Source organism: Lactuca serriola, chromosome 8 (genome assembly GCF_051521515.1).
Source record: "Lactuca serriola cultivar US96UC23 chromosome 8, Lser_US96UC23_V15, whole genome shotgun sequence".
In the NCBI taxonomy this organism is placed as follows: Eukaryota; Viridiplantae; Streptophyta; class Magnoliopsida; order Asterales; family Asteraceae; genus Lactuca; species Lactuca serriola.
Genome location: NC_136415.1, coordinates 16,562,212 through 16,576,092, shown reverse-complemented (window position 1 = coordinate 16,576,092; position 13,881 = coordinate 16,562,212). Strand labels below are relative to the sequence as shown.

Genomic DNA, 13,881 nt, shown 5'->3' with positions numbered 1-13,881 from the left:
ACCAATTAATTCTTGACTAATATTAATTAAACAATATGATTTCTCCTTTAATATATTATTCCTATAATATATTAATAAATCATAATTAATCCTTTCTCTCCATAATTCATCCTATCAAGTTGCTTTGGTGAAGGCAACCCAAAAGGACCATGCACCATCGGGTCAAGTACATACCAAAATAGTTATGGACTTAGACACTAATCCAACAAATATCATATGGTCTTAAAACTTAGATATATGGTTTATTGTTTGCTAATTGGTTGTGCATTGATAATGCGTAAACGCATCAGTAACTTGATGTCATAAAACGCATTGTTGTGTATGATTTGATTAGTGAATAGTAAATGCATATAAGTCGAAGTTTATCTGTTCCTTTTATCCTAAGAGGATAAAAGCGATATTAGGGCTCCTCGATGATTTGATTTGACTTATGTGTCGGGCCCGTTTAGGACTCAATTGATGTGTTCAATTAAGTTCTATGTCAAACGAATCTGAGATCGACAAAAACAAATTGTTGGGCAATGAGTATGACTATGTTCCATGTGATTGTCCACACGATATCTAGAACAGAGGATCATGCGATCCCTTATCTAAAGGACAGGTTACTAATAAGATCAGAGTTCGACAACGTCTTTGAGAGCTACGATTGCTAATCGGATTGCACTTGCATTTATAGTTACTAGACTTATCCAAATAGGAGACTGTTGGGTTAGTGTCTAAGCCCGTAACCATATTTGGTAAGTACTTGACCCGGTTGTGCATGGTCCTTTTGGGTTGCCTTCACCAAAGCAACTTGACTAGAGGAATAATAGAGAAAGAGGTTATTATGGTTTGTTAATATATTATAAGAATAATATATTAAAAGAGAATCATATTTGTTTAATTAACATTGGTCAAGAATTAATTAAGAATTAATTTTGTGATCAAAAGAAGTTAATTGAACTAGGGGGATTGGACTGTAGTTATGTGATAGTTACAAAGTTGGGCAAGGAAGCCCTAGATGAGAGGGTGGATGAATTCTAAAGATAAGGCCTTAGAATTCGTCCATATATGGATTCTAGAATTATCTTATGGGCTGCTTGGTGGCTAAGTAACCAGATAAAGATAATGACTGAAACCCTAATTCCTACACCTATATAAAGGACCCTTTGGCTTGGGAAATTCGGCCACTTGATCCCTAGAGTTCCTAGAGCTGAATTTCTCCTCTCCCCTCTCTATATCTTGCTTCTTCCATTTGCTTTTGGTGTTTGTGAGCCATTAGAGGTACTACACTTGTGGTACTTGCTTTCAAAGATAAATAGATTCAAGAAACAAGTTGTTATTACTACATAACAACAAGAGGTATGTATTTTATTCTTCTATGTGATTTTCAAAAATACTAGAAGCATGCTAGGTTTCTTTTTGTGTTCATAATGTTGTATGACTAATAGTGAAAACATAGATTCGAATCTAGGGTTGCATGCACACATAGGATTGTTTGTATAAAACCCATCACTTCCATCTACACAAAAGCAACAAGGAGTCATTATAAACAAGTGAAACACATAACAACAACATAAATAAAGGAAAATACATAGGCTATGCTCAAGTAAAGTGGAACAACGCCAAGACGCAACCAATACAGACTCATAACAATTTGACCCAAAATGACTTTAGGGAATTTCTTCATCATAACATTGAAACGAGAAATCCTATCTATATTATGGACCAAATCCCTAGTCCTTTTAGGCTTTTGATAATCAATCGTTCCAGGATGATGAAATTCGTTTCGATAAGAGAAGCGAGAAGAATTCAACCAAATAAATATGGTTTTCCAATTTTTGATGGAATCGGGAAGACCCTTAATGAAACTTCATCCCCTTGAACGAAAATAATACCAGGACCCATTGTTACAAATATGGAAAAAATACTAGAACAAAGTGACGGTAGGAACAACAAGTGAGGCATGATAGAGCAGTTCAAAGCATATAACTTTTGAAATCAAGTTAGGTTTCAAATGACAAGTATGGATCCTATATGCTTTGATGATGGAAATGAAAAGGGAAGAAGGAGTCATATGAAGGCCGGTTTCAAAGTAATAAAGGTAAAATCTAACCTTACCTGACGGTGGATGATTGATAATTGCATTAGGACCAAGAAGGGCAATGTCATCTTCATCAATAAGATAACAATTTGCAAAAATTTGGTCTAGTCATTCGCGAGTAACGAAAGAGTGAAAGACGGGCATAACCAAACGAGACATTCTCTTGCCAACACGAATGAGGATTCGAAAGGTAGAAAGAACAGAGAGAATAGAAAGAAAGGAAAGAAGAATAAAAAACTGTTAAATATGTGATAAGCATTTATGAAAGGAGAAGCGGGAAAGCCAACTGCTACAAAAACGCTCAGGTGCCTATAGGCCTTCACAAGGATTTAGGCACATGGGAAAAACAACGTATATTGACTATTCTGGATAAGTTGGAAGGGCAATGAACATTTAAGCCCAATTATTATAAACCGACAACACTTTATAACAATTAGGCTGGGGGAGGGGGTTAATGGGGTATAGACGGCAACCCCCATAATACCAGGTCAGCTACCGGACCCGGCCTGTTAACACCGCCACAAATACGATATCGAGGACGTATAGCAAGAATCACCCTACTACCATACACAACCTATAAAGCACCCCCATGAAATACGGGAAATGAAAACCTATTATTAAAAAAGAGTCTTACCATTACGACCTAAGGACCAACGTAAGACCCAGAATAAGAAACCACGAACTGGTCCGAGCACTAACAATAAAGTAAGGTTTCACCCAATCCAAGTAACGGAAGCATACTCTTTGCAATTCTATCTAACCCATATCCATGCCCTAAATATGACATCTAACTTAAGCACCGGAGAGCAGTATCGGGGTTCTACCCTCGGTATGACTTTCTAACCTACCTTTGTCAACTTTGTATAGCGTGCTGCCTGGACTGTTCATTGGAAGAAGCTCACGATGAGATAGCCAGACAAACATCTGAGACACCACGTAGCAACATACATCTTAACCATCATGTCATAAAAAATATCAACTCATCATGTTACATAAATATCATATAATCAGATAATATCATACCATATCATATCATTATATAGTAAACTCAAAACATGACTTGATTAACTATTAAATTGCCAAATTTTATAAAAATAAAAATCAATGTTTTATTTTCTACCAAAGACCGGACAGCAAAAAGAAAAGTAAAATATATTAGGTTGTGGAAAAAATTTCAGTTTTACATGTAAATTTTCAAATGAAAATAAAAGTTTTAAAAATATGTTTGATTGATTATATTTAAATTAGAAAAGTTATTTTTTACATTTTTCCAAAAGTTTTCTAAAATTATAAAATGTAAAATGAAAACTCAACTCGTTTCAACTAAACATATTTTTAAAAATTTTCGTTAAAAACGGAAAATGAAAACCTAATGCTATTTTCTAAAAACGTTTTCTAAAAAAATCCACGATCTTTGTTAATAAAACGATAAATAACTAGTCAACTCATTGTGATTTAAAAGTAGTATGTAATACTTTCTCTTCCACGTAAAAAAACATCAAACCATTACCTTTATTCTCTTCACATGCACCTAATGAAACTTTTTTAAAGATAAACGAAGAAAACAGCATCGCCAAACATAACCTACTTTCTAACAAAGTTGTAGTTTGACTTACAACAACTAAGTTTTGACTTCCATACGATAGATACATATGTATGTATGCATAAATACATATATCAATACATACATATATAAAATTTCACCGTATAAACGACGCTACAAAGACCGATGGGATGGAATAAGAACAATTTACGTGGCATTTATCTATTTTACGACACTAGGATCAAAAAAGACAGATTTCACCATAGTTCCAGTGACTTCGAAAAAAAAAAACATTCAATCAGGGAACGGACGCAAAAATTCATATTAGGTATTGCCGGTGCATGAAAAATATGTTAAAAAAATCTAAAAATTAAATTTTTTTCAATGCGTATAGAAAAAATAGATGTTGATGGTGCAACACCGAACACCACTATAAATCCGCGGGTGGATTCGATATGATCTTTGAGAAAGGAGCTTGTTTTTGATCCGCCTAGACCAAAGGAGAATACTCAGCATTTACGACATGGACTACTATCTTGTTCGTGACCCATGCTTTCGCACCCAACGTCGGTAGGGAAGGAGAGAGCCACCTTCGCTTTGTCGTTCCTTCGTATATTTATGAATTTCACCCGCAACAAATGAAATTCCACTCTCCTCTATTGGTTTCGAGAGCATTCCGCCACTTTTTTGGCAGCTTTCCTGTTTCAATTTCCGAGAGTGAAAAGCATACATAAGTGAGCTCAAAACAACAAACAAGCCGATTTAACGAGTTGAGCTTGAATTGATTTTAGGCTTTTTTTAAGTTTTATTTAATTGTCGTTAAACAATAATATGTTATAATTAACTATTATGTTTATACTTACTTTTCGATGATGTGTTTATCAATAATGTTTGTGACCAATCATTACATACAAAATCATCTCTATATGGACGGGTAAAATTTTTATTTAGCTTGAGATTGTTAATTTGTAAAGATTGAATTGTATCTAGGTTGATTGGTATTGTTCATGTTAATTAAGTTTTATATTTATTAGCTTACTTTGTTGTTAAGTAATTCTCTTGATCATTAGTAATTTCTTTTGTTTCGGTGTTTTTTATTCTTTCAAGTTGAAACTACCTCTATTTATTCTTTATAGTTTTGCTTACACATATGTATGTTATCATTGCTCGAATATGTGAGACGATGAAGAAAGAACTCAAGGCGGAAGGTGAAGAAATGTAGGGAGACCGGTTACAGAACGCGAAGAAATTGAAGCAAAAAAGCAAAAAATTGCAAATATGTAAAGTTTAATATGTGGGATTCAAGAATGGCTAGGCTAAGCTAATGCAACATCATTTGCAAAGCGTGACAAGAAGTTTTTGTGTCTTCACCATAAGGTGGACCATTTTCTAGGAGTCCCTTTTAAAAGAAAAATACTTCGTTTAAAACATTATTTGTTTTTTTTCTTTGTATCGGTTATTTATTTTGATTTTTTAAAAAACTTCATAACCGACAAGCAGCAAAATTGATCATCGCATTGATTTTTTTAGCCAACCCCATTAATCTATGCAAGGACGTAGCTACCCATTGCTAAGGTAGGTCCTAGGACCTACATTTTTTCTTTTTTAATACAACAATTATATATAAAAAAACATAATGAACTATCTTATTTTTGCCAAAAGACTTATATTTTCATACTTTTTTGTTGGTGATTTGTTATCATCAATGTTATTTAAGTGTAATGAGATTACTTTGTTGACCAAAAGTGATCTTGATAAATATTAAACAAGTAAGGAAGGTGTGAAGCACACATTTGTTTAAGTTTGATCAAGTATCAAAGTACACTGTCATTTAGGAGCGAAGCCCCTGAACGAATAGGGGTCCGAGGGCAGCGCCCCTGAGAGCGGGGTCCAAGGGGCGGCAGCCCCTGGCGGGGTCCAAGGGGCAAAGCCATTTGTGACTTTTATTCAGTTGACCTGTTTTATGACCGTTTTGGTGGTTTTGTGACAGCTTTAAACTGTCATATGACAGTTTTCAGACAAAGATCTAAATTCACGTTTTGGTCTCTTTTCTGGTAGTACTCACGAAATCATATCCTCCCATTCTCTTTCTTTCTCTCTGATTTAATTTGAGTCTTATCCAATTGAGGATTTGGGAGTACCACCCAAATACTTCGATTAGAAAGTGATTATCATGATTCTCAGATTTCCAAGTGCCACTAAACTATATTTCTAACATTTTTCCGTTTTATTAATATAAGGAATCACTTTAATTTTGGTTCTAGATTTGTCACTGAATCTATGTTTTACTTGAGCATACGAAACTATGAAAGCTTAAAATTCGGGTAACTGAATAGCAACGATATAGTTTAGGGTCTAGCTTTATTTTCATTATTATAGCTTGTGGGGTAGTTTCACTTTCTTAGAGGCCAATAGATGGGGTAACTTGGGTGGTGATTTTATCGCCTCCAAATTTTTTAGGGTCATATATTATTATGTTAATATAGAAAAAAAAAAGTTACTATTAAGCGAATAAAGAAATAAAAATGAACCAAAACAAAATCAATATCAATAGAGAAGATTAATGGACTTTTGATTGTTCTAGAGTAATTATCATGTTGGGTCTCTCACCACCATCGATTAAATGATTCTTTGGGTCTCTCTCCACCATCGATCAAAGGACTCTATGAATCTATTATGATTTATCAACAATTACAAAAAATTGGTTTATAATAAATCGATTATGATTTTTTTATGCAATCTTCTGATTTCTAATTTCAAATTCGGTTTTTTGATTTTCATTTTCAATATTTCTTAATACATCGTTTATGATATATAATTTCATGCATCCTTCAAAAAATCGATCTTGTATTCATGTTATAGCCTCACCGATTCTAATTTATGATTTTTTATTCATGTTAATTTGGTTTGTGATTCATGTAAATTGTAATATTTTTGTTATTGTTCTTCACTTATTTCATGTTAGTTTTCTAATAAAAAATTTATTTTATGAGTTTTCTTTTTTCATCCTATAAATAACTTGAAACTTTAATATCACAAGTTCTGAAATCCTTATTGCTAGAGCCTAGAAAATGATTCAAGAAACATTATCTTTGTTGCTGGGAAACAATTTAAGGTCACAAGTTCATAATTAGATGTTTTCGTTTCCTTTATTTGTTTTTTTCTCATTGTTTTATAAATTTAAAATAATAATATTTTGCCTAGAAAATATTTATATGATAGTAAGAAAAGAGAAAAATAAAACGAACAACTAATTATTTATTTTTGAACGACAAACTCAATCTAATCTTAAACTACTCTTAATTTCACATATGTCTCAAACGAGACTTAAACCATCGACCCTAAGGAAGGAGGACAACATGTGCTATCACCACTGGGTAGAAGCCTTAATTCCACATACGTCTCAGACGAGACTTAAACCCACGACCCCAAGGAGGGAGGGCAACATGCGCTATCGTTGCTAAGCATAAGCCTTTTGGTAAAACCAAAAAAACTAATACTATTACAAAAAAGATCTAAGAATAAATTTATAATAATAGCCAATTAAAAAAAAAACTCCTTTACTAATTTTTTTTTAATAATGTCTTTTTTTTTGTACGAGTTTCAAATCAGATTGGATCAACATTGCTTTCTTACCCTAGTTTCCCTACTTACTTTCTGACATATGTACTTGTTGGGTGACTACAAAACAAGTTAAGCACTTCAGACAATAACAAAACAAACATCGGTGACCTTGCGGAGATAAAACTTTTGAAAAAGTAAATCAAGTGAACACAATATTTAAAATGGTTCGGTCAAGGTGACTTACATCCATAGACAAACGAAAGAGAGATAATTTTATTAACTTCCAATAACAATTACAATCACACAAATGTTATACCTTATTCGAGCTCTCAAAACAAAAAAAAATCTCTTTTACTTACTAACTGCTCCAAAGAAGTGCTCTCAACCTCACAATGATTACTCTCTTGAAATTTCTGCATACATATAATGATGGAGATATGTGTTTATTTATACTTGACGGATCATACTTAAAACCCTAATGGGCCAAGCCCATTGGTCTATAGGCCCATAAAATGTGACAACCAATCATATCCTGCCATGCAGCATCCTCTGGAACATTCTTCCATGTCATACAACTCATGAGCATCAGCAGCACACATGATGGACCACCTTGACCATAGTGGAGCATCATGATGCACATGTGGAGCATCGTGATCACTAATGGTCCAACATACATCAATGTGGCACAACATGGTGTAATCCTTGAGCGATATCAACTTCTAAGCATCCTTGAACAATCTTGAGCATCATAGAGGACTTTATAGTGTACTTGGCTCATCAGGGATACCATTGCTCATCAAGGAACCAAAATGGCCTATCTTGCACCATGATGGTGCAACATGTGGAAGGATGGCGCAACAGACATCAAGTATGGCACAAGAACTTCTAGGTAGGAGCAACATCACCATCTTGGCAGCACAACAACAACATGCATGGCACAGCAAGGACATGCCTGGCGCAACAACATACTCCATGGCGCAACAGGAGTACTTCATAGCGCAATAGAGGTACCCCCATAGCGCAAGAGGTAGTAGTTTGGCACAAGAAGGAGTGTCCTTGATGCAACCGCATCCTTCTTGTCCCAACCCGTCAACAGATGGCGCAACAAGGTTCCCTTGTTGCTCCATATCACTCCCAAGTGCTCCAAACCTCTTCTAGATGCTCCAAACCCCCTTTTATATGATTCGTTCCCTTCTCAAATGATCCATTCTTTTGTCACATGCTCCATGAACCTCAAGTGCTCCATTGAGTTCCAAATGCTCTGAATGTTCCATGGCATGATGACAAGACTTCATACCTCAACAGTACTAGTATTTGCTTTTAACTTATTTCTTATGTATGTTTCTACTACTTGCACAATTATCCATATTTTACATGCAGACATATGTGATCTTTCTATGTGTAAATTTTCCTTTTTGTTTATCGGTATCCTCATTCAATCATATACCACTTAATATTTTTATCAGAAACTAATGTTTTTTATGCATAGAGCTTATGCAAAGATAACTCTAATTTATGGAAAGATTACAAAATTTGTACTCATATCTATTTATTTTAATTTATATTTTTAATTTTTCTTTATCAGATGTCTCTTACGAAAGCAGTCTCCCAACCTAACATTGGTTGCAGCCGACCAATCTAAGCCTTCCACGTTTGGAACTAAGGTAATATTGTATTGAAAAAATAGGTATTATTGTGATTACCCCTAAAAACCTAATTGATCAATTTTTAAAAGAAAAATCAAATAAAAATTCACCTGGACGTTGATGTTGCATTTTTTGCCATATAAAAATAGTTTGTATATAATACCAATTCAACAACATGACCCGTTAAAACGAAAAAGAAAAAGAAAAAGAAAAAAAAAATACATTGTATGACTATCAGGTAAATATAAATTAATTAAGGATCTACTGATTAGTCAAAATATAACACCCTTTGCTAAAGCGTAACATTAGATTAACAAATTTAGTTTTATATTTTCGTGTGGGGCCCTATCTTTGACAAAACCGCAAATATCGCCCTCCCCGCAAAACATATCTTAATCGAAGTTAGAACCAAAGACGGACACGAATAGAAAATACATAGAATATTGCGGCCATGCGCGGTTTCTACTTATGATTTGTGGAACAAATAAAAGTATCAAACCCTTCCACTTTTTAATATTATAAATCACATCCCTTAACTTTTTCTTTTTTACATTCACTATTTAACAACGTTGAAATCCCATGCAATCTAGTCATAGGGTTAGACGATTAGGTTACCTGCCCCAATTATGCCATGCATCCATCACTCTATATAAACTCACATCATTCATTCATAATCTTCATAACATTTAACAAACTTCTCATTTCTCAATATCAAATACTTTGCACTTGAAAATGGGGTTTTCTTCATTTGATATTCTTATGAAATCTGTATTAGTTATGTTACTTATTGGAGTCGTTTCTGCTCAACTTTCACCAACTTTTTACTCGCGATCTTGCCCGAAGCTTCTTCCAACGGTGAAATCCGCTGTGCAATCTGCTATTTCAAAGGAAACCCGAATGGGTGCTTCTCTCCTACGACTACACTTCCATGATTGCTTTGTGAACGTAAATTTTCATTCTTTATATCCATGAATTTTACATGTTTCAAAATCTCATCAAATTATGCAAAGTGCTAATCATCGACATTATTGCAATGTTGCCTCGTTGAGTTGGTCGGTACTTGATTAGAATGATCTAATGGTGTTAGTATATCAATTGTTTATTATTATATATTAAAATACGTGGATAAACATATAATAAAATTCAACATCTCGAATCTTTATTCTTCTAGAAAACTATCATTCAATATGTTCATGGTGGCTTTCACTTTTTATTTGTTAGTTAAATTGACCAAGTGAAGTCCAACCTAGTGGGACACATAATCATGTAGCAATCAATATTGTTGTCTTATAATTTTTTGTAAATGTACGTTTACTTTTACTTTGATGTTTAAATATCATTATTAAAAAATATATAGTATATTTTATTGTGAACTTGGGTTTCAGGGATGTGACGGTTCAATCCTTCTTGACGATACATCCTCATTTACTGGCGAAAAGAGGGCGGCTCCTAACTTTCGATCAGCTAGAGGTTTCGAAGTCGTGGACAATATAAAATCAGCTGTCGAAAAAGCATGCCCTGGTGTGGTCTCCTGTGCCGATATACTAGCTATTACCGCTAGAGATTCTGTTGCAATCGTAAGCGCTCTTTTACACCCAACATGATTCTTAGGCCATGTTTGACGCTAGTTGAAAAGTTAATTTTTAGCTTATAAGCAATCACAAAGCAACTTATAAAAAAACTAACTTATAAGCTATGAAATCACTATAGGTTAATTTATAAATTAACTTATTTCTACCACACAAGACATATGAAGACCTTACATGGTGGTAGCATAAGTTCCCATCTACTTCTTTTCTTCTACTCACCTTAACATAACATCTTAAAACATCATGTCTATAATAGAATTACTAATTTAGTGTTTAATTTGAAATTGAAGCTTGGAGGACCTAGTTGGAATGTGAAATTGGGAAGACGCGATTCAAGAACCGCAAGCCAAGCTGCAGCCAACAACAGCATTCCTCCACCCACATCAAGCCTGAGTCAGCTAATCTCTTCCTTTAACGCCGCCGGTCTTTCGTCTAAGGACATGGTGGCTCTTTCAGGTCAACCTTGTTGTCTCTCTCTTTTGACTTATATACTTAACTAGCCTATTAGAATGCTATTTTAAATTAATCAAGTCATATCTATTAGTAAAACAGACTAAATATTATCTGTAAACTACATTCTATTAATTTTTTAAAAACTTATATCATTTTTATTTGTATCTTAAATTTCTATTTATTTATAAAATAAAGAAAAACATAAATATTTTTTGTTAGATGGATCAACCCAACACATTTTAAGCTGACCCAAAACTACCCATGTAGTCAACCCAACAGAAATTCTTACCTACTTTAACGACGTCGCTTTGAAACTGAAAACAGGTTCCCACACAATTGGGCAGGCAAGGTGCACCAATTTCCGAGCGCGGATTTACAACGAAACCAACAATTTGGATGCGTCATTTGCCACATCAAGGCGGAGCAACTGCCCAAGAGCCACCGGCTCCGGCGACAACAATTTGGCACCACTTGATATCCAGTCTCCGACGTCCTTCAACAACGACTACTTCAAGAACTTAATTAACCAAAAGGGTCTGCTCCACTCTGATCAACAGCTCTTCAACGGTGGCTCCGCGGATTCTACCGTCAGACAATACAGCAGCAACCCCAGTCTATTCAGCTCCGATTTTGCTGCCGCCATGATCAAGATGGGTGATAATAAACCGCTTACTGGATCCAGTGGAGAGATCAGGAAGAACTGCAGGAGGACCAATTAACGATTTCAATCAAGTTCGGTGTGTTTTTTTTTTATGATTAATTTCGAGATTTGAAAAGAAATGGTGTGAGTTATATGTAAAAGTGTTTCAAGTGTTGTTCCTGTCTTCTTCATCATTCTACTTTTGATTGTCTAAAAATATGTATTTTCCGGTTTTTTAAGTAATATTTACATGCTTTTTTTTTAGTGTGTTTGAATGAGCTTCAAGTCTGTGATAAAATTGTTTTCATAAAATGGATTATGACTCATATAATTTTACCTTTTTAGGGTAATAATTAGTTTTGCAAACGAAATGAAAACTTATAAGAAATTTTTTTTTTTTTTAACAAGAATAAATGTAGAATTACCAAATCGATTATAAACATAAAACATTATAAATCAGCATTTGGGCGTGCATCAAATGATTATTGCATTTTTAGTCGATTTTCAGTTGACTACAACTTATTCATATTCTGATTTCCTGATTATTGGAAATCATAATAATCAAAACGGGTATAAGTTGTTTTAAGAAAACTAACGGTTAAAACACATATAAAATCAACTTACCATAAATTTAATCAACTTAAATCTTATAATTTGTTTCTAATGATTCAAAACTGGGAATGTTGAATACAAATATCTTATTATGCTTTGATAGATGTGTATAAAGTAAAAATCTATATGATATTGATGCTCTGTATAAACTTGGTTTTAAGTGAAAAATAAAATTGATTACGAACATCCTAGATGATAAAAGAATTACTAATTTAACTTTTTTGTGGTGTCTAAGGTACAACTAACTGAAAAATGCTATTTTGGACCAAATATACTTAAATCGAACAACCATAAAGTCTTTTAGTGAGAACATATAATAGTTGAGTTGTAATAGGTAAACGACGACATTAAAAAAATGAAATGCAAATCAGTTTATATGTGTTATGCTTTGATGGAATACGTAATTAATTTAGCTGTTGGTAACGAGGCCTAAATATCGTTACACCAAAAAGTTGTTGAACTAAAGCAAGCCAACATTAATAATCTATAGAATAAATAAATCGTGTTGTCATCAAGAAATACATAAATCCGCTTATTGGCCTTCTAACTTCTAACCATATAAGCAATCTTTTATCTTTAGACTTTAGTTTGGAAAGAACCATATAAAATGAAGTTCTAAATATGCGGCAAGATAATAACTACCACCTAGGGCCTAGGCCACGAGCCCACGACTAGGAGTGGAGATGGGTTTGCACTTCTTTAGGCCCATATGTTTTAGTATATATCCAAAAGATACATCCATCTATTTGTTAAAATAGCCCATTGTTGGTAAAAGTACCCTCCACAGTCTAAACTAGCCCAAATTTTCCGACTAGAAGATACATGTGCAAACTCTTGTATGTCGAGAATCTATAACTACATATACAGATGCTAACCCAAATTTACCGTATAAAACATTCTCCAGTAACGTGTACACAATTCGGGTGTCACCATAAAACACCAAAAACATAATTAGTCTAGTAACCTTCTTAGAAAATATATTACAAAATATAACGAAAATATGATTTACAATCCATATTGTAAGAGCATTTGAGGGAACTGTCAAGTGTGTATGGCAGCTAAAAGGAAACTAAAATCATCTCATCCCGCAAACAATGGTTTATTAAAAATCAAGGTTGTAAAAATCGTTTGACGGTAGCTCGACGGTCAACTGGTGTTAAGGGATTAATCGGTCTTGGCGGGGATTAATCGAGGATTAATCGGGGACCATATATTATTAATAAAATATTAAAACTAATTAAATATTAATATATTTTAAGAAAAAAAATTACTTCAAAATTAGAAAATAAGAAAAATTGTAATTTGGAAATACTAAAATATGAACATTTCGGTATAATATTTGCAATTTTTTAAAATTTGAAAATTTTGAAATAAAAAAAAAGTTGGTTTTTTGAATTTTTTAAATATATTTTTTTAATTTTTTGACTTTTTTACTTTTGTTGACCGATTAATCCCGCCAAGGCCGATTAATCCCGCTAAACCCGATTAATCCTAAATTTCCGATTAATGTCCTAATCCTCGATGGTTGGAGAACGCCAAACGATTAATCCACGATTAATCGCCGATTAATCCACGATTAATCGCCGATTAATCCCGATTTCTGCAACCATGTTAAAAATAAAGTTCAAGGAGTTTTTCATTTGTATAAAAATAGGTACTAATACATAATTCCAACACATTTACAAAAACAACCAAAGTGAAAAAAAAACGGATAGAGAAAAACGAACATAAGAGTTATAACGGTTTCATTA

At 33.6% G+C, this 13,881-nt stretch overlaps 1 protein-coding gene across 1 annotated transcript; it reads left to right on the top strand.

Annotated features, from left to right (window-relative positions):
• The first annotated feature begins 9,518 nt into the window (after nucleotides 1-9,518).
• PRX52 (Peroxidase superfamily protein) lies at nucleotides 9,519-11,782 on the top strand. Its single transcript, XM_079015324.1, has 4 exons — nucleotides 9,519-9,781; nucleotides 10,222-10,413; nucleotides 10,716-10,881; nucleotides 11,203-11,782. The coding sequence occupies exons 1-4, from the start codon at nucleotides 9,569-9,571 to the stop codon at nucleotides 11,595-11,597; spliced, it is 966 nt and encodes a 321-aa protein (XP_078871450.1). The 5' UTR covers nucleotides 9,519-9,568; the 3' UTR covers nucleotides 11,598-11,782.
• The last annotated feature ends 2,099 nt before the right edge of the window (nucleotides 11,783-13,881 follow it).